The 26,829-nt window shown below is 42.2% G+C and overlaps 1 protein-coding gene across 2 annotated transcripts in view; it reads right to left on the reverse strand.

Annotated features, from left to right (window-relative positions):
• The window catches only part of ZNF385B (zinc finger protein 385B), a 330,577-nt gene that overhangs the window by 269,134 nt on the left and 34,614 nt on the right, over positions 1 to 26,829 (reverse strand). For both annotated transcript variants that reach the window (XM_075933736.2, XM_006119428.5), the window contains exon 2: positions 4,058 to 4,360. In XM_075933736.2, coding sequence (XP_075789851.1) covers positions 4,058 to 4,358 — 301 coding nt within the window. In that variant the 5' untranslated portion in view covers positions 4,359 to 4,360. The remainder of the gene's footprint in view (positions 1 to 4,057; positions 4,361 to 26,829) is intronic.

Below are 26,829 nucleotides of genomic sequence, written 5' to 3' on the forward strand. Positions count from 1 at the left end.
CTCCCCTGTCCTGCACAGAAAGCAGGAGGCTCCCCAGGGGAAGGGGCAGCTCCATGGCAAAGGGCAGGAGAGAAGTAGCAGTGAGGGGAAGGGGTAGCTGAAATGCTGGCACTTGATAGCCTCTTGGTCAAACCAGTCAGGATCACCTGCCAAAGCCACCGAGATCTACCAGTAGATTTCCATCTGCTGGTTGGTGACCACTGTTCTACAGCATAAGCTTTATACTGCAGAGCCCACAGTGCATGTAACCACTAGGATTTTTAATGGTTACACAATTTTTTTAAAACTTCTTTACATCCCTAATGTAGAATACTTACACAATACAGTGCTAAAGTCAAAAAGAATTTATTTTGGATTAAACCAAGGTTCTATAGAAATAAAATCAATTTTTATAAGAAGTTCATTAAAAGCTGTGGAATTATAAAAGAACTAACTCTTCTCTGAAAAATTTAAATTGACCTGTACAATCAGAGAACTACGCCAGGCCACAGAATTCTATTGGTTCTAGCAGGCTATTAAATCTTGTAACTGTGTCTTTTCCTGTTATTTCACGTTGTGAACAAGATCATGCTTATATTCAATTTGTAAACAACTGGCCATTGGTAGTGGAATGCTTGAAGGATTATCAAGATTAGCTGTCATAGGGAAATGCTCATTGCAGGAGGAGTGAGGTATTTCTCTTTGTATTGTATTTCAGGAGCACCCCTCACTTTGTGGACAACTTTGGACTGGGATTAATGAGAAGAGAGGTGAGACAATCAGGTTACGTAGTTTGGTTCTATCATATGCACTTGAAGTGACAGTTTTAGTGGGACTGTAATCATGACAGAAGACTTCCCACATTTTCAGCATGTAGGGTAGCCTTATTTGATAAACTTTGGGTCTACTGGGAATATTATTCCTTTTGTCAAGATAGAGGGAGAAATTACTTTCGTCAGGTATTTGTCAGAGAGATTTCAGAGGTGTGGCGAACAATCAATTCTTCCAACTTATAAAGTGCCATGTACACTACAGTGAATGGGTTCTTTAAAAACACATGTGGTAATAAAGTATTGGAAGGAGCATTTGTTTCCTTCATACTTGGAATCAAGTCTACTTACTGGTAAGTTGAGATTAAAATAATATTTTTACCATCTGTATAATATTTTTTACCATCTGTACAAATTCCCATTTCTTTGGCCAATGTTATGTTGTAAATAAAAATGCATCTTTTCATTCCATTTTGCTGTATGGTCGTAACCACTCCAGAGAAGTTGAGTAGGAAAGAATGTGGGAAATACTGTCAATTTTATGATAGTTTCAGTATTCTTTTTTCTGAAATGCTTTGAGAACTGCATTCCAGTCAATGCACTGGCTCCGAGACCATAATAAATATTTTGTAAATCTATGAAAGGCATTATGTTTAGAGTTTTTCTTTTAGCAAATGAAGTTAATGTAACTCAACAATACAAATAAAATGCCTAGCTCTTACTGTAGCAGGCACTACACAGATCCATAAAATAAGTACATATATTTATTTCTGAAGCAGAGCCCTGTGGGGCACAGGTTGATTACAAGAAGAAATATTAATTTCAAATAATGTATGCTTTAGTGAGGCAAGCAATCCTGATGTTTACAAGCAGGTGGGGGTAAAGGTACATATCCAGGGCACACACTCATCTTGGATGGAAAATGTCTGAGGATAAGAATGTGGGAAACAGAGGGGACAAAGGGTTACAGTTTTAGGTGACTTACATGACTGACAAAGCAGCATGAGTACACAACTCAGGGAAATCAAAACGTATAGTGCAAATGCTCTGGTCTAGGGGCTTGCAGTTTTGAGCAACACAGAGAATTTTATTTCATTAAGTGATGGTATGTGTCTCATTCAGAATATTTTTGCAAAATTTCACAATGAATCCAGCCACGTATTTACACATCCATATGAATTCCATCATTTTCAAACACAAGTCTGGTTGCCAGCAACATGATATGGGATAGGATCGGTATATCTAATTGACACACAGTCCATCCTTAGATTCAAAATTAACCCAAACTTAAAGAATCAATCATAAACCAAAGAAACAGAAAAAAGTCAAGCACCCAGAACAAAACTCAAAAGGATGAGAAACAAAGAAAATGAAAAATAGCAAAGGCTCATCTCTTCAAACCAGTACAGGCAGTCCCCGGGTTACGTACAAGATAGGGACTGTAGGTTTGTTCTTAAGTTGAATTTGTATGTAAGTCGGAACTGGTACATATTGTAGGGGAAACTCTAGCCAAACATTTTTTTTAGTTTTGGATAGCATAGGGAAAGGTTAACTCCCCTCTAATGTTTGTTTTGCTGTCTGTTCCCCTGTTCAGAAGATTTCACATCTATTTCTGTCCCTGTGACAAACTCAGGACTAAAGGAGTAACTCATCAAATACCAAACAGCTCTGCATCATGCTTTGAGCTAATAGCTTTATTTCCACACACCACCCAGGGTTCTAGGAGGAAGGTCCTTTTTTTGCTAACACAATGAGGCCAGCACTTTGTTTGTTTTGGTGGAGTCTTTGTTTGCCCAGAGAGCCCAGCATGTATAGGGGGAGGAGGGGCGGAGGGGCTGCTTTTGTCTGCTGTTCCGCAGCCTGTTGCTCAGGGGAGGGGGCAGCCTGTTGCTGGCAGGGGGGAGGGGGGAGGCGTGCAGGATGCGAGGCCACGGGGGGGGGCAGCGGGCGTGGGGAGGCACTTTTCCTCTGCCCGGCAGCTCTGCGGGATCCCTGTCCCTGTGGCCAGCTGCTGCAGGCAGAGGCCAGTTGGAGCCGGCCGAAGAGGAGGAGAAGGTGGATTCTAGGACCCAGGTGAGCGAGCCCCGGGGACGCTGCTGCGCTCCGGGAGCCCGGCATGTATAGGGGGAGGAGGGGCGGAGGGGCTGCTTTTGTCTGCTGTTCGGCAGCCTGTTGCTCAGGGGAGGGGGCAGCCTGTTGCTGGCAGGGGGGTGGGGGGGGGCAGCGGGCATGGGGGGGCACTTTTCCTCTGCCCGGCAGCTCTGCAGGACCCCAGTCGGAGCCGGCCCGAGGAGGAGGATCCTAGGACCCAGGTGAGCGAGCCCCGGGAATGCTGCTGCGCATGTGCGGGAGTTGCCTCACCCCGTTCGTATCTAGGGATCCGACGTAAGTCGGATCCATGTAAGTCGGGGACTGCCTGTATACCAAAGTTTTACAATTCTTTTGATGTAACTGTTGTGTTTCTCTAATAAAATTAATAAATCTTTTCTATGAAGATCTGGAATTTGTCACCTGATCAATACTTGTGTACTAAAAATTAATAAGCAGCTAACCGTGCCTTCTCTAGAAAGCAATTTTTAATAACTATGCCATTTTTGCATCTCTCTCAGTAAAATAAAGAATGATGGATACCTATTTTTAAAATGTTACATCCTAAGGACGTTTTAAAATATTGGACTTGAGCATTTTTTACTTCTTTAGGAGCTAAAAAAAAAGGCTGCCTTTCTTTTTCCTTTTAACAAAAGAGAGAGAAGGAGGTATTGTGCTTAAAATATCTGAAGTATCCAATTGTATAAATTCCAGATATTTTCACAATTACTTCTGCAATTTCTTTCCAGAATTTAGAACTCTTGGAACAAAACAAAACAAAAAATTTACAAGTATACAGAAGCAGTTACTAGTAAGATCTGTTTAAAAGCCTATATATCACAAAATGGCATGCTACATCTTTAGTTACAGATATTTTTGAATATTCCATACCTTAAATACCGAAGGTATAAACCTATAACCCTCAAAGAACACAACATTGCCTGAATAAGAGATGGATCAACAGGTAGGAATCAACATGTTCGATGCTACAATTAGAATAATTTCAATAAATTTCTACTAGTGTTTTGTAAAATGAAAGATTTTGAATAGTTTCCTTTCACATAAAAAATGAAGGTGTAAAATGTAATAAGTAATAGTAATATTCTCTATTACCAATCATATTCAATATGGAGTATTTATAAAATCTTAGCTATCCCTGTAAGCTTAATTTTTTCTAACCAGAAATCAGGCTCGCTCGCTCTCATATATTAATCATGTACCTGTGCTTGTGGTTGCAAACAAAGTGCCTGTAGTTGTGTTTGTAGGTTGTTTTCCATTATTCAACTGCTTCACTCTTTTCAGGTGAGATTTCCCATTGTAATGAACCTGAGCCTGTGCTGGAGAGTTCAGCTGTATATTGCACACTTCACAGAAGGAAAATAGTATCTTCTTTTTTTCTTTATTTAATTGATAGTCTGGTCTGTCATTCCTCAGTCCTTTCTCTTCAAAGCCCCATAGAAAAGTAGATGGATTCATAATTCCATCTTCAAAGATGTAGTCAGGACTTACTGGGTGCTTCATACCTACAAAATGAACAGAGTGTTGATGCCAGAAACTAAACAATAATGCTTATTTACTCGTAAATTTAAAAGTAAGATCCTTACTTATTACTTACATACTGAGCATTGAGGACCAGGTTCAGAAAAAAGAAGCTTTCACATCTTGCATGATAATGCAGAAGCTACTAATACAGAAATGTGTATTTGTGTTACCGCAATAAGCTCTGCAATAATAAGCTAGTAATGTGTAACTTTCAATTAATAATACTAGTCCTTATATTGTTCCATCAATACTCTTTACAAAAAATAAATTGAGTGTCCTCACCTCTCTCCAGCAGAGATTAAGATTAGAACCCATTTGTAGTGAAGAGGGGAAAGTAAAGCTTTTTGCTTGCTGGTACACAAAATAGTGCCCGAATTCCTAAGGTAGTATTAGATTAAGAGGATGAAGAACAAAAAATGATAATGAAATTTTTGGGACAGCAGAATATTTAAATAAATAAGGCTAATGAATGCTTTGCAATTTATAGCACCCAATGATCTCAAAGTTCTTTATTACAACATCAATTGTATCTCATAACAGACCTGTGAGGCAGTTGTTTTATTATTAAACAATTATATTGCAAGTAGCAGCTAGAGGTTAACTAGGCAGGAGGAGGGGGCTAGTGGGTATACAAATGTACAATAAATGATAGATCCTGTGTCACAAAGCTTACAATTCGCCTGATTTCCATAAGGTTTAAATGACGATTCCTGCAACAGGCAGCTTTTCTCAACTAACATTTCTATAAAAGAAAAAGTGATGTGGTGGTGGGAGAAATTCTAGCCCTGTTCGTTAAGATACCTCCCAAATTAAACCTATACATAAAATAGACCCACATGTTTCCTTCCGGAGCTTGCAAACATCCCAGTTCTGTGCATCTGCTACTCAACAGTTTTGCCAAAGTAAAATTAACAATATTGTTATTTCCACTGCTGTAGTGACCAGCAGTTAAACTACCAAGAATCAAGTCAATCTGGTAAATCTATGAATGTATCTACCATTTGTTTACACAGGTATAAAAAAAACCAGGCTGGCTTAGGTCAGCTGACTCAGGTTCGTGGAGACTCAAGGGCTGGAAATGTGGAGGGCTCAGAGCTTCAGCTCCAGCATGAGCCCAAACCTCAACACAGCAATTTTTCAGCGCTGTTGATGAGTAGTGGTAGAAATGTAGTACTGTGAGGTAAAGCAAATGTGCCAACTCTACAGTGCTACAGGGCTGGAGCACTCGCCAGCAGTAATTAGAATTTGCTTTGCACCCATAGGCACCCAACTCCCCCTCCCACCCACCAGTGGCCCTGCTAATTAACTCTTCCTCCTCCCTCCCAGCACTTAAACTGCCCACCTCAGTCAACTGTTCGAGTCCTACAGAAGGCTCTGGAAGAGAGGGGGAGGAGCAGGGATAGGGCTCACTTGGAGAGGAGGAAGGAAAAGGAGAGGCAGGGATGAGAGTTGAGGGAAAGGGTGCAGTGGGGGCAGGAAGAGATGGCACAGGGATGGGGCTTAGGAGAAGGGATCAGGTGTCAATAGGGGTAGGGGCAGGGTCCGGGATGGCGAGGTGATTGAGCACCTCCTGGGCCCAGAGAAAGCTGGTGACTACAAGGCCAATCAGCTGACCCAGGCCAACAACTACAGAACTTGTATCCCTGAGTAAGTGCACCCTGTGCTGCATTGTAAAACGAGGGTTCAGCTCAGACTCAAGCCTAACCCCACTTCTGCCAACAGACAGGGCCATCCTTTGGGGCCGGGAGGGGCAGCCTCTGCCACGCCTCTTCCTGACCCTGCTCTGCTTCCACTCCACCCTTTCCCTGAGCCCTGCCCCTGCTCTACCGCTACCCGGCCGTGTTTCCCTCCTTCTCTGAAGTCCCCCACTCCCCCCAGCTGAGCTATACAACCTAGGGATTACTGGGGAAGCTGGCGTGGGACTGCATAAAGGGTCCCCCTTCCAAACTCACTGTGGCGGTGGGAGCCCGGCAAGTGGAGCAACTTGGCAACCTGCTCTGCTCCGCCACCCATCTCCCAACCGGGTAACTCTGCTTTTCTGTGGCGGCAGGAAGAGGAGCGCCCCAGTCCCAGCCAGCTCTGCTCTACCAAGCAATGCAGGGCTTGAAGCACTCTGTAGTCGGAAGCAGGCTGGGACCAGAGCGCTCTGCTTTCCGCCACTGCAATGAAGTGGAGCAAGCCAGCTGAGAGATGGGCAGCAACGTGGACCAGGTTGCTATGTGTGTCACTCTGCTTCCTGAGCTACCAGCCTCACTCCCAAAGTAATCACCCAGCCCACCCTGGGCCCTGCAGGCTCCCATCAATATAGGGAATTATCCTGCACATACGATGGTTGGGGGAGAGGGGGGCGGGGATACCATGGGGAATAGGGATTTTGAATGGTTACATTTTCAACTGCATTTTTACACCCCTATGCCGTGCAGAGCCCCGCAGCTATGGGGGCAAGGGCACTGCTGTCCCGCTCTGCGATGCCTGCGCTGTGGGAGTTGGGTGCGTGGCTCCTGATGGCAGCTGTAAGGGACACCGCACGCCCCTTACAGATGCCATCAGGCGCCCCCCATGGGTTGGCGCCCTGGGCAGCTGCCCGGCTCGCCCATGCCTCTGTGCATCCCTGCTGGGAGATAGTTGGGCTCGCGAGACTCTCAAACCTGAGCCCTGAGCTTCTTCTCCCCCTTCCTCCCCTTGCGTCCCCTGCCAGCTCCCTCCTCACAGGTTTTCCCCTCACCTTCTTCCCACTGTAAGAGAAACTCTCCATTCATTTCCCTACTCCTTGTGACCCAGTAGAATACTGGAATGAGTGTGATGCAATCAGTGGTCGATTTAGCAGGTCCTCCCTAGAACTGCTAAATTGACCCCCAGGAGATGGATCACCACAGCATCGATCTCCCGGTAAGTGAAGACAAGATCTATGGCTAGTAAGTATTTCAAGCCACCATTTTAGGATGAGGAAAAGTGAGGCTACAATAACTTAAATTTCTAAATTAAACAGCAAGTCATTTGCTGGAATGAAAATATATTAACTTGCACGCAAATGCTGCTTTTACTACTATAGAATGGTATCCTCTCTTACATCCACTTTAGCACTTGTCAAATTTCTTTAAGACATGATTTTATTGATAAAAACTATTCTGAAGTACATCTTTTCTGTAGAATATGTTAAGGACTGTGTAGATTACATTCCCCTCCCCAAAAAACAGTCAATAAAATTAACTGCAGCATAGCTGTCAGTAAAATGTATGCACATTGAAAAATGAATGTTCAAAAACCCTTATTAAAAATCATTTTGGTTTCTGGGCATTTAACTACATTTCAGACTAAGAAACATCTATCACTTGTGATCTTGTGACCTAGGCTAGATACTGTCACACTAAATCATTTAAGCGTATGTATCATATTTCAAGGCAAGCAACCAAGATCCCTGACTCAGCTGAGTTTACATGACATTTTCATCTAAAAATTTAATCCGTTTGTAGCTTCTGTCTTAGTTATTATATGAAAAATTGAAACTTTTTTTTTAGTCTATTTACTATGTAATAAGATTGTTAATGCATGAGAACACTGGACTTTTGGTTTCCTGAATTATCACAGTTACGGAAATACAATATTCATTTCTATATTCCATTTGTTCAGAAGCATGTAAAATGCACAACTGTATTAATCTCATGATAGAGAGCACGAATATAGAGTAGAGACAGCCGAATAATTTTCAATAAAACAACTTTCTGCAAAGCATTTTGGTTTCAAGTAAGCAGTGTCTTCCAGCAGAAAGGTGTTAATAGCCATTTCTAGCCGGAATGGTTGCTTCTTGCGTATGTGGCAAGTACCTTCCCAGACCTGAAGAGCAGCTCTGTGTGTCTCACAAAAACAGAGTTGGTCCATAAAAGATATTACCTCTCCCACCTTCTGTGTCCAATATATGGGACCAACTTGATAACAACTACACTACATACATCATAGAACTAGGCTAGTTTTGATAGTACATTTCAAGACATACCCTAATTAGGCACTGCAAAGAAAAGCCTTGGGCTCCCACATCCCAAGCCAGTGTCTGAACCTGAGGGCTAGAGGGGGAGTCAGTCTGCCTTGCCCTCTCCATCAGAATAAAAACATTCAAAACTTAAAATTGAATTTATGTATTTGCCAAACAAATGCAATATCCCAGCCTGTCCTAGAAAAAAAAGTATTGTCTTGGCTGGCATCAGAACAGGTCAAATAATTATATAGGGATGTAATAACACACTAATAGTAACTGGTTAAACATTTGGTTTAACCAGTTAATCAGGGTCCAGCTGGCTAAGCCGGTTATCTGGTTACCTTGTGCAAGCAGGCTATTGGGACTGAAAGCCTTGACCAGGGACATGGGGAGCAAAGCTGCAGCAGCAGCGGGATGCCGCGCCTCTGAGGCTTGGCTCTGGCAAAGCCTCAGCGGTGCGGGACCCCACCGCGGCTGCGGCTTTGCTCCCGGTGCCCCTGGTCTGCTGGGAACCGGGAGCAAAGCTGCAGCAGCGGCGGGGTGCCACTTCGGCTTTGCTCCCGGTGCCCCTGGTCTGCTGGGGACCGTCTCCAACAGACCAGGGACACCGGGAGCAAAGCCTCTGAGGACGCCGGCAACGGGACAGCCGCGGCGCGCCTGGGCTGCCCCGCTGCCGGAGCCCCTCCACGGCTTTGCTCCGCGTCTTCCTGGTCTGCAGACCAGGGAGACGCGGAGCAGCTTTTCTCGCCCCGGAGTACACGGGCGGTGGGACCACGAGGTCCCGCAGTCCGTGTCCTCCGGGGCGAGAAAGCTCCGTTCGTACCTGCAAGTCGGGGACTGCCTATATGTTTATACCCGGCGTATAAGACGACCCCCGATTTTTGGGGGATGTTTTTTAGTATAAAAAGTCATCTTATACGCCGGAAAATACAGTACCCATAATAAGGAGTGACTGGACTATTGGCAGAATGAGGAGCCTTCAAGAGAAGCTGGCACCCGCAAAAGACGACTGATTACAGGATGAGCCTTCAAGAGATGTTTGGGAACGATTGACATCAACAAGGTAACATTCTGGTCACAGGCTGATAGAGAGGAATCCATTGATTTCAACAGAGAAAAGGATTATAAAAGCAGGATGCTTTGCTATGGAACTTTGTGAGTGTGAGTGAGATAGAGAGAGATTGAAAAGCATATGTAACTGTTGTATTCTTTGTAAATGCGGCATACTACCTTTTTCCCTGTAAAAGATTGTGTGTGCTTCATTTAAGCATAACAAGGCCAATAATCCTACTACTTACCGGGTAACTTGTTAACCTACATGCAAAAGTAATTTCCCAAAAGGGTGAAGTTTAGAAATTGTTAAGCCAATTACTTCAAACCGGTGTACCTAAGTTGGATTTCTAAACAAAAGTGCAGAGTGCCCAATAAGGCCTGTGCCTAGGGGGCACTGAAAAAGTAGACCCCCTCATGCTTCAATCCACCTGGTGCTCCTTCCAGTGAGAAGGGGCTGGGTGTGGGGGCTTTCCCTTCACTCCTGCAGGAGTACCAGGCAGGCAGAGTGGGACAAGCCCCCACGCCCTGACCCCATTTCCCTGCCAAAAGCACAAGAGCAAAGGGGACTGAAGATGAAAGGGATGGAGAGGGCCCTCCCCTTGCTTTTGTCAAGGGAACCATTAAAACTTCATCTTCCTCTGTCTGTAAACAGTGTCCGTAAAGGACACCTTTCAATTACACAACTATGGATGCCTTTGCTGCAACCTTCTATCCTCGTGTCCAAGATTATTATATAGAAACACAAATTTTGCAGTGAATGATCTGGACCTTCTTCTACTACGAGTTTGGAGGGGAAAAAATATAGTTTTGAAGATTGAGCTAGGATATCATCTTGCATCAAAAATAAATGCTGGTTGTACTTTTGGAGTCTGTATTAAGTTGACAGATTAGCCGAAAATGAACAACAGCTATGTTTTCAAGAGTATTCTTTCCTGTAAAAAACCATTCTGATTGCTCTCAAACAGTTGTGCATCTACCCTTTTCCATAGTTATAGCATAACCCTTTACACTTATTTTTAAAAATCCAGTTTTAACTTACTAACTCAGTTTCCAGTATTCTTACCGATCCCAACATTTTTATTCAAAGGAATTAAGTTCTACAGGCATACCAGGCAACTAAAACCACTTTCCAAACATGAAGCTCCATATACTTTTCAGTATCTTCTGGAAAGATTTTGAAAAGTTCTGAAGAGTTTGAAGGGTTGACCTTGGGCACATAGATAGTTTATACACACACCATAATCACAGAATCATAGGGTTGGGAGAGACCTCAGGACAATTCTATCACCTTCCTAGGTAACCCATTCAACCTCTTAGTGAAATAGTTTTTCCTCATATCCAACCTAGACCTCCCCCACTGTAACTTGAGACCCTTGCTCCTCATTCTGTCATTCCTGAGAACAGCCTCTCCTCATCCTCTTTGAAACTCCCCTTCAGACAGTTGAAGGTTGCTTTCAAATCCCCTCTCTCTTCTCTTCTGCTGACTTACTCCAGTTATGGCCTCACCAATGCAGAATAAAGGGGAATAATCACTTCCCTAGATCTGCTGGCAATGCTTATTCTAATGCACCCCAATACTGCCATTAGTCTTTGTGGCTACAAGGGCACACTCTTGGCTTTTCATCCACTATAATCCCCAGGATGATACAACAGCAGTTATTAGAGATGACAATAAACAGAGAACAAATAATAATTTACAGAAAGTATATTATATCGAGTTAAAGAGCTCCAACTGTTTAACAGCTGTCAGGATATTACTATAATAGGAAACAGGAATCTATGAGGCTGTGAGAAGTATTTAGAAAATAGGCTCTGAATCTGTAACTGAGGGGTTTTGTTTTGCTTTGTTTTGGACCAGGTTACATTCCTACAAAGTGGTAGAAGGTAGATTCTGTAACAGTCTCTGAGAAATTTGTCATCTGCTTCTATCTTTTGACACATATCAGTTACTGCCAAACAGATTAGGCATATAGTTTTATGAGGAGGGAAAATACAACTGGAAACTAACATGGAGACATTTAATTAGGTGTCATCCTGACTTTAAATTGCCAAAATCAGTGTGCGCTTTGCAAAGCCGCAGGGGAAGCCGGCAGCGGGACAGCCCAGACGCCCCGCGGCTGTCCCGCTGCCGGCGTCCTCAGAGGCTTTGCTCCCCGTCTCCCTGGTCTGCTGGTCTCCAGCAGACCAGGGAGACAGGGAGCAAAGCCGCGGAAGAACCAGGCGGCGGGACCGCGGTGCGTCTCGGTCCGCCGCCCGTGTCTTCCTGGTCTGCTGGGGTGGAGGGGGGGCGCAGCTAGTACGCCCCCCCCCCCAGCAGACTAGGCTTTTCTCCGGTCGCCTGTGGCAGAGCAGCTGGGGTGCTGCCGGTTGGTCCCGCAGCACCGCTCTGGGCGCTACTGGTCTAACCCAGGAGCACCCCAGCTGCTCTGGTCCTGATTCAGCCGCTGCTGGTCAGTTTCAGCAGTGGCTGAATCAGGACGCCTGGGGCAGAGCAGATGGGGTGCTGCTGGGTTGGTCCAGTAGTGCCGAGGAGCGGCGCTACTGGAGCAACCCAGCAGCACCCCAGCTGCTCTGCCCCAGGCGTCCTGATTTAGCCGCTGCTGAAACTGACCAGCGCTGACTACAGGAAGCCCGAGGCAGAGTTGCTCTGCCCCGGGCTTCCTGGAATCAGCTGCTGATCAGCTTCAGCAGCAGCTGACTTGGGGACGCTTGGGGTTCTTAAGTGGATTCTGTATGTAAGTCAGAACTGGCGGTCAGTTTCAGCAGCGGCTGAATCTGGACGCCAGTTCCGACTTACATAGAGATTCAACTTAAGAACAAACCTACAGTCCCTATCTTGTACGTAACCCGGGGACTGCCTGTACTAAGAGTGAAACGCTGTTCTTTGTGAAAATGTGGACGCATCTCTAGTATGTCCATACAAAACCAAAATGATAAATAATTTTGGAATCCTATAGCAGCAGCAACACAGCTGAGCACAATCAATGAACAGACTGAAAGAAAAGAATTTCTTTGAACCAGAAGATGAGTATGCTTGAATTATCACTTCACTTGCAATGATCTCAATGCCTGTTCTTCTAAAGTTTGTTATACTCTTTGAAGCCAATTTAGGTGTTTTCCTTTACTTAAGATTCTTAAATCTCAGGACATGTAACATACTATGGTTTGCATATACTTAATTTCAGATGAATAACTCTTGAAATTGCCTTTATTTATATTTGAAAATTAGATTATATTACATTTTTCCAAAGTGCCTTTAAGACTATATGTTCTTGCGCTGAGAATGGTTTTGAAGCCAGTCACGGGCTATATTTAAAGGACCATATCTGTCTGTGACATAACATTTAAATAGACACCTATTCATAAATAAGGATCCTACAGTATACTCAGCTCCACTTAAGTGGCAGCTTTGGAAACTAAGCAAGATTTGTTCTGAGTTAAACTTCTCTTCTGCTATGCAAACACTTGGCTTTGCTCCCTTTAAATGTGAAAAATATCCACCTGTGCATGCATCAAGAGAGCCAACTATAGACGTTAAAATCTTCTATAAAGTTTGAAGACAACTAAAGACCTAACCTAGGATCCATGGGAGAATGCTATCCCCATTCAAAACAACTCCACATCTACGTGCCAAGTTTCAGCTACTGGTTGGAGAAAAGACCTATAGCACGCCAAAAATGTACTACTTGCTGGACTTGAGAAAAATCATAATTTAGTCTACTTAAAGTTGGAAAAAACATTTTCTATGGTTTCCCTAGACACAGAGTCAGAAAGAAGCTGACTAGTGATAAGCCTTTAAAGTTTAATTCACCAGTGCAGGGATTATTCACCTGCGCTGCTGAGGAGCCCACAGGTGCTTCATTTCCTCACTCAGATCTGCTTCAACACATTTGTTGAATTCTCCTTTGGGTTGCAAGTAGGTCTCTGCCCCAAGTAAGTAGCAGGGCACTCTGATCAAAGCAGCAACAAACTGTGGATCAGAAGCTGAGCGTAAGGAACACTCTGAATACAGCCTCTCCCTGAGTTACGAATGAGTTACGGACCAAACACTTGGAGCCTTTGGCAGGTGATCCTGATTGGTTTGGCCAAGAGGCCATGAAGTGCCAGCACTTCAGCTGCCCTCCCCGTGCTGTTCCTCTCCTGCCTTTTGCCTTGGAGCTGCCCCTCCCCCTGGGGAGTCTCCTGCTCTCTGTGCAGGGCAGGGAGAAGAGGACCACTGATTTCTGTATCCTTTCTCCACAATGCACAGAGGGGGCACAATAGAACTTGGGATGAGTTTGCTGGCTGCTTTAGGGAGTGGTCCAGGGCCAGGGCGAGCCAGCTTTAGCCTCACTGCACCACCAACCGGAGCCACCTGAGGTAAGCAGGGCCCAGCCAGAGCCAACATCCCGAACTCCTACCCCAGTCACGAACCAACCCCCTTCTGCACCCAAAGCCCCCAGCATACAAATGCCGTCCCAGACCCTGCACCTAGAGCCCTCTCCTACATCCCAACTACCTGCCCCAAAAGCAGCTCAGAGCCCCTCCCCGACTCCAGATCCCTTAATCCAAGACCACAACCTGCACCCCAACCCTCTGCCCCAGCCTGATGAAAGTGAGCGAGGATGGGCAAGAGAGCAGGGGCCGGGCAAGGGTATTTATATTTGAGGTAGATCTTGGACTGCACTTAAATTCAAAAAGTGATTTCGCGCTTGAAAAGGTTGGAGACCACTGATAGTAACATGATTAATTAAAACACCCATCTCTAAAAGTAACACTTATTGTCAGCTTTTGATTCTGGAAGTGTTGGCAGTGGAATAATGTACCACCTAACGTAGCAGCAACCATACCTAGTGTAATCCCCACAAACAAGGATAATCTACACAGAGACTATGCAACCACTAAGCGGCCATTGTTAATCATAAAATCATAATAGAAGGATACATACTAATGCTACTGCTTTTGCATTCTACGTGATTCTGCACACCTATATTGCAGCTATTTACCGAGGGAGCTAGGATTTAACTAAAGGTAACTAACTAGAACATGATAAATATTTTCTGTGAACATTTTTTTTAATTGTTAAAATCATTGGGTTTGGGGATGAAAAAACAAAATCAGAAAATGTACTGGTTATTCTCAAACATTTTCTTGCTCATTTTGGCTTACTTAAAAAAAAAAAAAGTTGTATTATGTAGAGCATACCTCTTCCATGTGGAAGCTCCAATGTAGCCACCTGACTATGCCTCCCCTGTTTCTCTCATAATTAAGTTTTGCTTTGAACAGGCTAAAATCTGTATGCATGCCGATCAAATAGTAGAATGAAACAGCCAGAGAATTATTTTTTTTCCTGGAATAGATTCCTTAATGTACACAGTTAGCACACTGAGAAAATACAGTCATGATCTCTGATCTGTCTAACTCAATTCTGCAAGTAACATGTGAACAAAAAACAAACTTCATATTTATACCACCACATTCTTACGTTCTGAGAGATATTTTGGATTTCTGAAACCACATCTCATCATCTCAGTCTCTCACAGATGGCAAAGACATCCAAACATGGACTTCCTTGATACCTGAAGCTCAAGGCAATTAGCCTTTCAATTTAGCTCATTTACCTTTTAAATAGAGTTATACTAACAGAGGAGCTACAAAAAGGACTATGTACGATTCACTCTTGTAGGTGAGAATATGCAAATCTTCAAAGGAAATAAGCTTTTGGTTTCCCTAATGAATTAGTGATGGTTATATAAAGCATTCTTTTCCTATGTATTGGCCAAACTTTTGTAATACCCATTCCCTATTAGCTGACACTTCAAAAGACTAGACTTTAGAAACATAATTAGAATAGCATCCCTCTGTGAAGCCATGTCAGCAAAGCAATACAGAAACAGAAATACAGTAATAACTTACTGCAAACAGAATTCTCTCTCATAGCCTTTGGTAAAAGTCAAGTGAATTGTAGGAGACACAGAGATGAAAAGTATCAAATGAAATCGATTTTCTACATACTTGTGTTTTCAAAATGGTTTGTTCGGCCAGCAGCGCTAAATTGAGGATTCAAGTTCGTACAGGCTGGACCTCGCTGGTCTGGCACCTTTGGGACCAGACTGGTCCTGAACAAGATTTGTTGGACCAAGGAAGGTCCTTTCCCTTGTGAGCTAGGGGTCTAGGCTACCCCCGCTGCTTCCTCAGCCCCCCCAGGGCTCTCCCTGGCCCTGCTGCTGCCGAGGTCAGAGTGCCATGGCCAGAGATACATAGCCAGGACAGACCTCCGCAGCTGCCTGCCTCCACAGGCCAGAGCTCCCTGGGTGCTGCTGGGGTTGGAGTTCCCTAGCTGTTGGAGCCAGAATGCAGCCAGAGCTACACGGCCAGAGATGGGACCAGAGCTCCCTGGCTGCTACTGGGGTTGGAGATCATTGGCCTGGGCCAGAGGGCCATGGCCAGGCTAGACCTCCCTGGCCGCTGGGTCCAGGAAGCTCTGCTGGGACCAGAACTCCCCGCCACATTGTCCATCCTCCCCACACACACATTCTGGGCTCCCGGCTGAGTTTTTGGTGCCCCTTACGGAGGTCCTGCTGCACTGCCAGACCTCCCACTTCTGGGTTCTATGGTCCAGGAACAGCAGTGGTCCATGCCGAACCACAGAGTTCTGGTTAAGGGAGGTACAACCTATATCGTACATGTCTTGTGCATTTACTATAGGTGAAACCTCTCTCTGTGCAGATGGCCCACCTAAGTCTCTGTGCATTTAAAAAACACAAAAACAAAAAATGCAAACAGGAGGTCTTGTGCATAGTCCCTGCACTGGAATTAATTTCATTCTATAGTTTCAATAGCAGATAGGGACTTGTGAATTTCATAAAAAGGACAGAACAGGAAAGTTCTTTATGTAGGTAACTCTAAAGCATTATCCTAGAAACCTTTGAGATCACAGGGTTTGGAAAACATATAACCTTTTCCATTCCCCCATATAGTATTTCCTAAATATACCTTAAAAAATATGAAAACATATGGTTTGCACCATCTGGGCAACAAATTCTACTGGGATACTGTGGTTAGCAGCATATGCACAGTGCCTTGTCCTTGGTATCCAACAGTGTTAAAAGAAGCACAAGAGAACTTTGAAGCCAATCCTGAAAGATCTCCCATATGTCTTTCTAAAGATTTGTTACTCTTTCCTTTAATCCAAATTGAAGTCTTATAGAATTCCTACATTAAAATCTCAGTTTTGTTCTTAAAACCCTTGAAGAGGTGTTGTGTTTTGACAGGCTTCCCGCTCTCCAGTTGTCTGTCCACAGATACATCCAACAACTACTGACTTATTCCTCCTCCACTGCTCCCCGAGCTCCTAAAATACTGTAGTTTTAAAACTGTATCAGGAGTAGTACTATTCGGCATCGGGTATGTGACTGATACAGAATAACTGGTTAATGATATATAGTGTCATGACATGATGGCTGTGTCAGGTCAGGATACAGTTCACTAAGAAATACTGTTTTTGGTGCTTCATATTTCATTTTACATATCTAAAAATAGAAGGGATAATCCACATGAACAGAAAGTCAGCTTTCTATTCTTGTACACAGAAAACTATTTGGAATGGTATAGGGTGACAAACTGCTGACAGCATCTTCACTAACACATTTGAGGATATTTAACAAGATTCTCTTTTTACTGTAAAAACAGATGGTTATTTTTCAACACAAACATTAGCTGCTCAGAAAAAGATAATTCAGAAAATTGAAATCATTTGTGTGCAGCAAAGTGTTTGCTTTATTTTCTTTAAAAGGGGACAACTGGAATGCTAGTTAACCTAAAATTAGACATATTGGAACAGATTTTTATCTTAGTTGGCCTGGAGTAAATTGTCAAGTAATTCCATTTGTGGAAGTGGTTTATTCTGGATTTAAATAGCAAAAATTAGACCAGAATTCAGCTGGCTTTGTTTTAAGATTGTAATTGTATGTGCATGTTAGGGATGTGATAGTGTATTCATTTAAATGGTTAACCAATGAGCCTGGGCTCATCAGTTAACGTTCATGGTTACATGCAAGCCTCCCTCTCCCTGCCCCCCCCCCAGCACTGCCTCTGTATCAGAAGCAGCAGAGGGAGGGGGAGCAGGCAGAAGCTGGTGCTCGCCTGCCTTCCCCCCCATGCTATTGCCTCTGATACAGACTCCTGGCGCACACTAGCTCCCGCAGAGCCAACTCCTTCCCACATGTAAGCATGTACCACAGAAAATTTCAGCAGTTAAATGTTTACAAAAAACAAAAATGATTTTTAACATCCCTAGTGCATGTTCACATGACTATAGGTCGACTCTATATTTGTAGCTATCCTTCCATCTCCAGTCCTTCTATCTACCCCTCAAACCTCCTTAAATACTTGCAAGAAAACAGTCTTACAGAGTTCCCAGAAAGTTCAAGTCTCGTGGGCCACCTGGGACTTTATTGGAAAAAATTTTTACACCTCTTAGAGCAGCATGCTTATAATGCCTCTGTGTGATACATCATCTAACCAGCTCATGGCTGCTTCTTAGAAACCTCTTTCATTCTACAGGCTGCTATTTATCATTATTTATGGGCCTCCACCCTTCTCTCGCTAATCCAAGTGACTACTCACACCAAAATCAGAATTAAGATATTCCAAGTCAGATTTCATACAAATGCTGAATAGACAGAACAGGAACAAATAAAAGAATGACTTTTAGAATAGGTCAAAGTCAATCCTTTTAAGAATAAAAATTCAAAAAGAGAAAAAATGCCTTCAATAAAACTGATTAAAATATATTGAATCAAAATATATTATTATATTCTTTCCCAAGTTGTTGATTATTAGCAATGTTGCACATAGTGTTAAAACTATTTTTTTGATATATCCATTTCTCCATTTTCTAAAAACTGCTTATTTGACACCAGGAAATTGTATGGCTCAACCTCTTAATTTTTTTGTGAGGGAAAAACAAAACAAAAACAGTAGCTTACTAGCACAGCCCTCTCCCATAAATACTGGATTTTCTCTAACAAGTAAGTTATGAAAGATTGTTTACTTTTTTTGTTTGCAGTACTCTCACCAACATTTGCTTTTGTTATTCCTCTTAACTTCCTCTTTGCCTCTTCAAGACAGTGTGCATCTCCAACCTCTTTTAGGACACAGAAGTCTTTCTATATCCTTTCCTTACAAACAGGATGCCCATTTAACAGCACAAGACATAAATGAGATTTGTTTTAAACAGTATTTCCTAACTTAATAAGGAACAGAAATAAACGTATACAAGAAAAAACCCAAATACATACAGTGAAATCTGTCTTTAACACTTCAGGGACACGCAAAAGAAACTTCTGAACCCTGATTTATTAACTTAGCTATTTTCAAGATGTAGGTCAGAACTGTACTATTATATTTGCAAAGGGTCTCTTAAAACGGAACTGTCTACTAACAGTCTTTTTTATAAGTTCTACTGTAAAGTGAATGCCAACTTTGCTCTCTAATTGGAGAATTGAGAGCAGTTTCTTGAAGATTTATAGATAAATGCTTGCATTTAAAATAAGTAAGAAATTCCAACAGAGGGAAAGACATGTCTTGGACCTTTTTGTTGATGTAGCTTTTCTTTTTTAAAAAATACTTTCACACGTACCAGAGCTGCCTTGTAGTGATGGCACTGCTGCCCACCTGAATTTTTTTTTCTTCCTCTTTAGAAATAAGATGTATCCCATCTTTCTTCTCAACCCCATTTCTTAGTCCAAGTTTGCTCAAATACATGATGCTGTTGATCTTATGTCAGCTAAGTGAAGTACAGGGGACTGTATTACATTGCTGCTATAACTAAAGATGTGTTACCCTGATTAAAAAAAAGTCTGCAGAGAGGGCCTCTTGCAGGGAGACTTACACAGTAGCTAAAGTGGAGACACAGGGTTTTATGCTGGAATTTATAATCAGAACTTGTCTATCTCTTTGGAGTGAGAATAAAAGATTTCCTTTCCAACTGAGAAGAGAAATGCTCCTTTCAGAGTGCATGGATGGACTGGCTAGAATTAAAATGATCCTGCTGAGTCCAGAAGAAACCTGAGATGGATGTCCAATAGAATTGTGAAACTACTACAGTAAAACTCCATTGGTCCGGCATCCAATGCTCTGGCACTCCTGATGGTCCGGCACCATCGGGAACCCAGAAGTGCTCTGGCTGCCAGACAATTGGAGCTGCTCTGCGCCCGGCTTCCCCGATTCAGCCGCTGCTGAAACTGACCAGCAGCTGAATCAGGGAAGCCGGGGGCAGAGCAGCTGGGGTGCTGCCGGGTTGGTCCCATAGCACTGCCCCTTGGGGCTGCGGGACCAACCCGGCAGCACCCCAGCTGCTCTGCCCCAGGCATCCCCGATTCAGCTGCTGCTGAAACTGACCAGCAGCGGCTGAATCGGGGATGCCTGGGGCAGAGCCGGACTATCGGAAGGGGGGGCTATGAGGGCTCTGGGGTGGCATCCCCCCCATCCCACCCCAGACCCCTCATAGCCCCCCCCTTCCGATAGTCCAGCATATCTGAAAATCTGGCACCCCCTGGGTCCTAAAGGTGCCGGATAATCGGAAATTTACTGTATATAGTCATGGGGAATGCCTAGATATACTCTCAACCCTATTGCCAGTCACATGTTAAAGCTAATAAGGCCCTTATTGTCCTTGTCAGATGTATGCACCCCAGCAATGCTGGGGAACTGCTATGATTTTAATCAAATTGGGTTTTTAATCAAATGCGCTCAACACAAAGTTTTGATCTAACAAGAAAACTGTTTAGTCCACTTGAATGCAAAGGCTCCATCAAGGAAGAAAGATACTATAAGTAATTTCCTTTTTGTTATTTCTACGTTTCTGTAACAAGAAATTTTTTTCCAGACCCCAAAAAGAGAATAGGGGTGTCTGAATCCCAAACCTGCAACTGACTGTCCACAATATTACAGTATATAAACACATGCCAAATCTCTTATGAATCATGAAGCATTCTGAATTAACATGATGGCTACTGAGAGACAGACCAGCTGATTATGTGTTTTATGTATTTAAAATTATGCTACAGTGAAAAACAAACAGGAAAGTGAAAACAAACAGTTAGGCTCCCCCTTCACAAGCAAACAAGACTCTAAGTAACCAGAATTGTACAATCTGGAATAGATAATGGATGGACCATTAAAGTTAATGGGAAAACACTAAATTCAAAACTGAGGGTGAAAAAATCCTACATGGGGAAAACTAAGGGTACGTCTAGACTACATGCCTCTGTCGCCAGAGGCATGTAGATTAGGCTACCAGGCATAGGAAAATGAAGCGGCGATTTAAATAATCGCTGCTTCATTTAAATTTACATGGCTGCCGCGCTGAGCCGACAAACAGCTGATCAGCTGTTTGTCGGCTCAGCGCTGTAGTTTGGATACGCGGGTGTCGACATCAAAGGCATTTGTCAACCACCCAGGTATACCTCATCCCAGGAGGCATACCTGGGTGGTTGACAAATGCCTTTGATGTCGACACCCACGCGTCCAGACTACAGCGCTGAGCCGACAAACAGCTGATCAGCTGTTTGTCGGCTCAGCGCGGCAGCCATGTAAATTTAAATGAAGCAGCGATTATTTAAATCGCCGCTTCATTTTCCTATGCCTGGTAGCCTAATCTACATGCCTCTGGCGACAGAGGCATGTAGTCTAGACGTACCCTTAGGCCATGTCACTACAAAATTAGGTCAACCTACCTTACAATCACCAAAGTTATTAAATCATGTGTATGTGCACAGCTGCACACTTGGCTCAGTGTTTTGCTAGTGCATGTTTCCGCCAAGAGTTCTTGTACCCATTGTATTGTCAGTGTGAACCATTGTGGAAAAGCCAACAACCATTAATGGAAGCAATACAGTGTCTACACTGACACTGCAATGCCCTAATTACACCACTTATGGAGGTTGTGTTACTAAATCACTGTAGACAGAAACATAAGTCAGCTGGAGCCAAATTTAAGTGAAGACACTTCCTGTAGCATAAACTAGGCCTAAGAGGTTGGAATTTTCCCATCCTGAATCACCATAAGTCACCATGCCAAAAGAAAATAAATGGGGGGGAGGGGGAAGAAGAGAACAAAATTTAAACCAAGATCTTCAGCGTCTATTTAAAAAAAAAAACACCTTATTTTGAGGAAGGCTCCAAAATTTGGTGTGATAAATCCAGCATACAAATAGTTCACTAATTTTAGTATTTCATTTTATTCATTTGAAAGATTCTTGTGACAAATTATCAACACTAAGATGTCCCACCAAAATTCTCAAGGTATTGCTCTAAAAAAAGCTTCATGATTCCCTAGTCACCATGCACTTGCCAGGATTCCAAAGTGTAATGAGCATCTATTGTTCCAGATTTATCATAAACTGATTGATGAAACCAGTGGGTAACTGGAGAGATTTTCTGAAAAGGCCTCTAAGTTGTACAAAAGCTTGTCAGCAACCTATTCCACTGACTCTCCAGACTTCTTGAAATTGGAATCATTGTCTTTGATAAACTTGCTTGGATTAGATATGAAGGTGAAAGTTGAAATGGCTATATTTAAACCACAGAAGAGAAATTGTTAAGAATTCAGACGTTTTAGGTGCCATGAAGGAATTAAAGGAGGCTTTCCCATACATTTCCAAAATATCTTTTAGAAGTCTTATTGTTTGGATCATCAGCTGCAGCTTGTTGGGATTCTTCTTCTTGTTTGGAGAGAATTTTATCACATCAGAGGAGTAGTGAGACTCGGGAAAGAGAATTCTCACGCCATTTGAAAGCAATCTGACTTCAAAATTGAACCTGGATGGATTTGTGGAAGAATTCAAATGTTATTATCCACTTCTTCAACTTTAGTTTTCATGCGCAGCCTTCACATTATACAGCACTTTCATGTTAGGATCTATAATTTTATATTTTTTTAATGTTTTAAATGCTTGACTATTTGATATACTCACCTTATTAATGTGTATCTTTTCTTATTTCAGAGAAATAAGGAAAAAACCTTCAGAAACTGCATTCTTCCTTAAATACATGAACTTTAGAGGGCAAATATAACTCTCCCTCTTGTCATACAGTTCCCTCCTCCTCCATGTCAATGGCCCAGCTACAGTACTGTAGCAGAGAGAAGTAAAAAGGGGGTGGGGGAAATAGATGACAAAAGCTTCCAAAAAAGTATTTGTACCTGGCTGTTGCTCTGCCGTCACTCATTAACTATTTTAGGAGGACACAAAGCCCATATACAGAAAGGAGCATTTCCCCCAGTTTTCCAATATGCAGAATTCACCTGAGCAGAAAAAAAAGTATGACAAAGTCAGACAAGAAAGGCAGCCTTCACTTTTATGCAACGAAAGCTCCAGACACCAGGGTAGAAAGAAGTATCTCAGCTGCAATGAAAGCAGTCAAACAAGCACAATTTCTCCTTCATAACTGAAGGGGCACCATAGAAGGGCTCGTGGAACCCCATCAAGAACTTTGAGAAACACACTAAGATTTGGGCTTGCTAAACAAGGGATTAGAGACAGTCACACCAGGGAAATCGAAGCAGCAAGAGACTGCAGATCTGAAAAACCATCAGTCTTCGTGACACTACTAAAGATGTAGCGAAAGATGTTTTTGCTCAAAGATGTTTTTGCTCAAATCTCCAAATTACTGGAATTTCTGAGGGAGTCAATAACAGCATTTTGGTACAAGCCCTAAAGGATTCTTGGAACACATGCCAGAAGCTCTAGAACCCACACAGGGCATTCTATAGGTAACCTCAAAAGCCCCAAAAGAATTCTGAAGGTGGGATTTCTCCCTTCCCCTCTCAGTTTAGGCACAGACTATCACTTTGGGGTATAATGTGTGAAAACTCAACTAGAGAACATGATTGGAAATTGTTTTCTGCCAAAATGAAAAGAAAACTACAGTTAAGTGGAGCTTGTGAATCCTAGTAAATCTGAAAGATAATCACTGTGCAAGTGTCACTTGAGCAGGTTTTTACTGGTGCATATTTTAATTTAAGACCAACTGGTAAAAGCGAGAACACATTCTTCATCAACTGCATTGGTATCAATCCACTGGAGCCTGTGAGGTGGCACTACATATATACATGTGTAATGGCGGAATATGGCCTAGAAGGCTTCCCAGCTTATTACAATTAAATTGTTAATAATCTACCAGTGGGCAGCACTTGGGAAAACACTGAAACAAAAGACATTAGTACTTGCTTGATAGCTTTTGAAATCTGATAACCAAGAGGTCTAGAATTATCTTTCCTCATGCACAGAGCCCTGAAAGTTCAGCCGTGTCCGTCATCTGATCAAAAGGTTAAAGACATAGGCATGGCTACTATGTCACCACTATTTATTACCCTAGTGCATGGGTCACCATAACAAATTTAGGGAGAGCTCTGCCACTTTATTCCAATATCTGCAGCTATATCACTACACAGCCTTCTCACAGTGTTGAATTCAATTCTAAACAGAAATAATATCTGAAGGCAGTCCATATAAAAGACTTGTGAAATACATTTACAAAGCCGTGGGCTTTATTTCACTGAAAGCAGCAAAGAGTATCATGGCAGAAAAAATATGGTGCTGACTGAAATGCAGTCAATATATAGGAGAAAATGAATAAATGTATCTAACCCAGCATCCACAACACTCATATTAAACTGACACAATCTTCGTAACTCAAAGATTTTCAGGCAGTGCTTCCCCTTAGTACTGGAGCGAAAACAAAGGCAAAGAGATACCTCAGCATGTCTGTTATTATTGTTGATTGAGTCTTAATTTTTGACTCATGATTCAACTTAATAAAAATGACACAGAGACATGATTGCAAAGCCATAAGAAATGGCAGGTAGACTCCAGATCAGCTAAACCATCTGAATCTACGCTTAAAATTACTTGCTGACATGGACTAGTTTTCAATTTGACTGTCACTTCAACATAGCTGCATTGCACTCCCATTTTCTTCTCCAATTTTTCTTGTTAAATGTGAACAATAGCTTCATATATCATTGTTAATAGCAGAATATATACTTCAATATGTGACGCTCTATGAAATCATATTAATGTTTTGCTGGAAAAATCATAGATCTTGACCCTGCAAAGACTTAGGCATGTGTTTATCTTTATGCACGAAAGTAGTCCTATTGAGCTCAACAAGATTAATTGATACTTAGTGTATTAAATATGTTCACAAAATTTAGAAGGACAAAGGCCTTAATTTCTTCTGATTTGTATCTGTGCTACTACAAAGTGGTACTAATGCAGCTTTTGGGTTTAATAAGGATGAAGGTTTTCTAAAAAAAGAAATATAAATGTACTGATCACTTTCTCATTTTAGAAGCTTTATCTAGTGGCATCTTTCCATATTCCTGCTCCTTATTTCATTACTGCAGTTTTTTCAATCAGAGGTTTGATACGACAAACATCATTAAATTATGAAAAAATTCCATGCAATTTTGTTCTGAGATCTTTTGTTCTTCCTTAATAACAAAATCACAGAAGTATGTGATTTGGAGAGCCTATTGAGGAAACATGCATATGAAGAGCCTAAGATGGTGTGTTCCAGCCATTTAAGTTTTCTATAAAAAAGAACAAGTAATAGTTGAAACAGCATAGAACTGTAAATATTTTTTTAAAGCCCAATGTTTAGATATGCTGAAATTAGAGAACATATGCACTAAGTATCCTAAAAGTACCAATATAACGAATCAAATGTCAGCTATTTGAATCACTTATTAAAACTGCTGTTTTATTAAATAGCAAACTATAAACAACTGCTGTTTTATTAAATAGAAACTCCATAAACAACCGAACTGTGATGATGGAGTCTCATGTCAGTGTTGACAAACAAGGATTCAGCAAACACTTAAGTGAAAGAATACACACACAGTCACATCAATGAGAGAACCACAAAAGTAGTTACATGCAAGACAGACAAAACTGTCCATGACCATTCCAGGCTATTATATCATTGCTTTGCACTGTTCACATTTTTCATATAAGATGCTTAGGCACCTTGATTCAAAGCAATTAGAAGCAACATGATAAATCTGCCACTACCTTGCACTGTCAAATATGTCACCTGACACTTTCAAATATGACTTCAGTGTGCATCTATATATATAGCATATAGTGGCCAGAACAAGAATGGATATCTAGCTTTCACTGATCATAAAATATGGCCTTGGGGATTCTCAAGTCTGCCATATGAATGAGATGCCCAAACTAATAGCTGAGTTTTTATTAGCTTGTTTTCAATGCTAGATGTCCAATGATGATTAAGGATCCCAATACTGGGACTCCTGTCCCACCACTTGACTCTTCAAATAGACTGAAGAGAATTCATATGGAACTGATTAAGTTTCCTAATAGTGATATATTGTCCATATCTTACAACCTTATAGATAGAAGCATTGTTAGCATAACTGCCCAACAGATGTTTAGTTTAGCACTTATTTGTATGTTCTTACCATTCCACAGGCAGCATGACAACTCTAAATGCAAAGCTGACCTTGGTTATGTGATGGGTAACTTCATCAATTATGGCATTCTGTGATAGCATAATCCCTAGCTAGCCAAATTCCTCCACTGGTCAGCATTCATCTATTTGGATAGACATACACAGATTTTACAGTGCTTCTGTTTTCTTTAGGCTGGATGTAAAACCAAAACAATTGACTGCATGAGCAAAGTGATCAGCTATATAGATCACATATATATCACAGCTGAAGTCCAAGTAAAGCATCTGTTCTAAAACACATTTTAAAAACCACAACTTTGCTACAGCATAAACAAGAGTACCAGAAGGAATCAAAGACTTCCTCCTTTCAAAGATGCTTACACACAGCCACACTCCTGACTAGAATCACTATCTAAAACAGCATTGTGCATTTGGTAAGTTGCCCATATGAGCCACAAACCTGAGAAGATCCCTTAAATCAAAATAGCATTTTAGAGCAAATTATTTAGTTGACAAATCATATACATGGAGAGACAATGTGCTCTAATATACAGGACACTAAAAATGATCATCAGCAGACCTGGATTCTGACTAACTGTATTACACAACTCATTTTACCACTCTCTGGCCATTTACCCTCACCCTCTTCCCCTTTTCTATTCAGTCTATTTACACTGTAAAGACTTCAGGGCAGGGAATGCTTCTTACAACATGCATGTGCCTTCTGAAGCACAATGGTATGCCACTCTCAGTCAGGGTGTCTAGACATAACTTCAGTACATCCACCTACATTGTTATTTTTATTATAGAATGACCATAGCCCCATTGTTCTGGGCACAGCACAAACTGAGACAATCCATGCCCCTATGAGCTTACAGTCCAAATAGGAAAGACAAGGATGGGAGAAAATAAGTAAGTATCTCCATATTACCAATAGGGAACTGAAGCACAGAAATGTAGTAACTT

Source organism: Pelodiscus sinensis, chromosome 7 (genome assembly GCF_052426305.1).
Source record: "Pelodiscus sinensis isolate ZL-2025 chromosome 7, ASM5242630v1, whole genome shotgun sequence".
In the NCBI taxonomy this organism is placed as follows: domain Eukaryota; kingdom Metazoa; phylum Chordata; order Testudines; family Trionychidae; genus Pelodiscus; species Pelodiscus sinensis.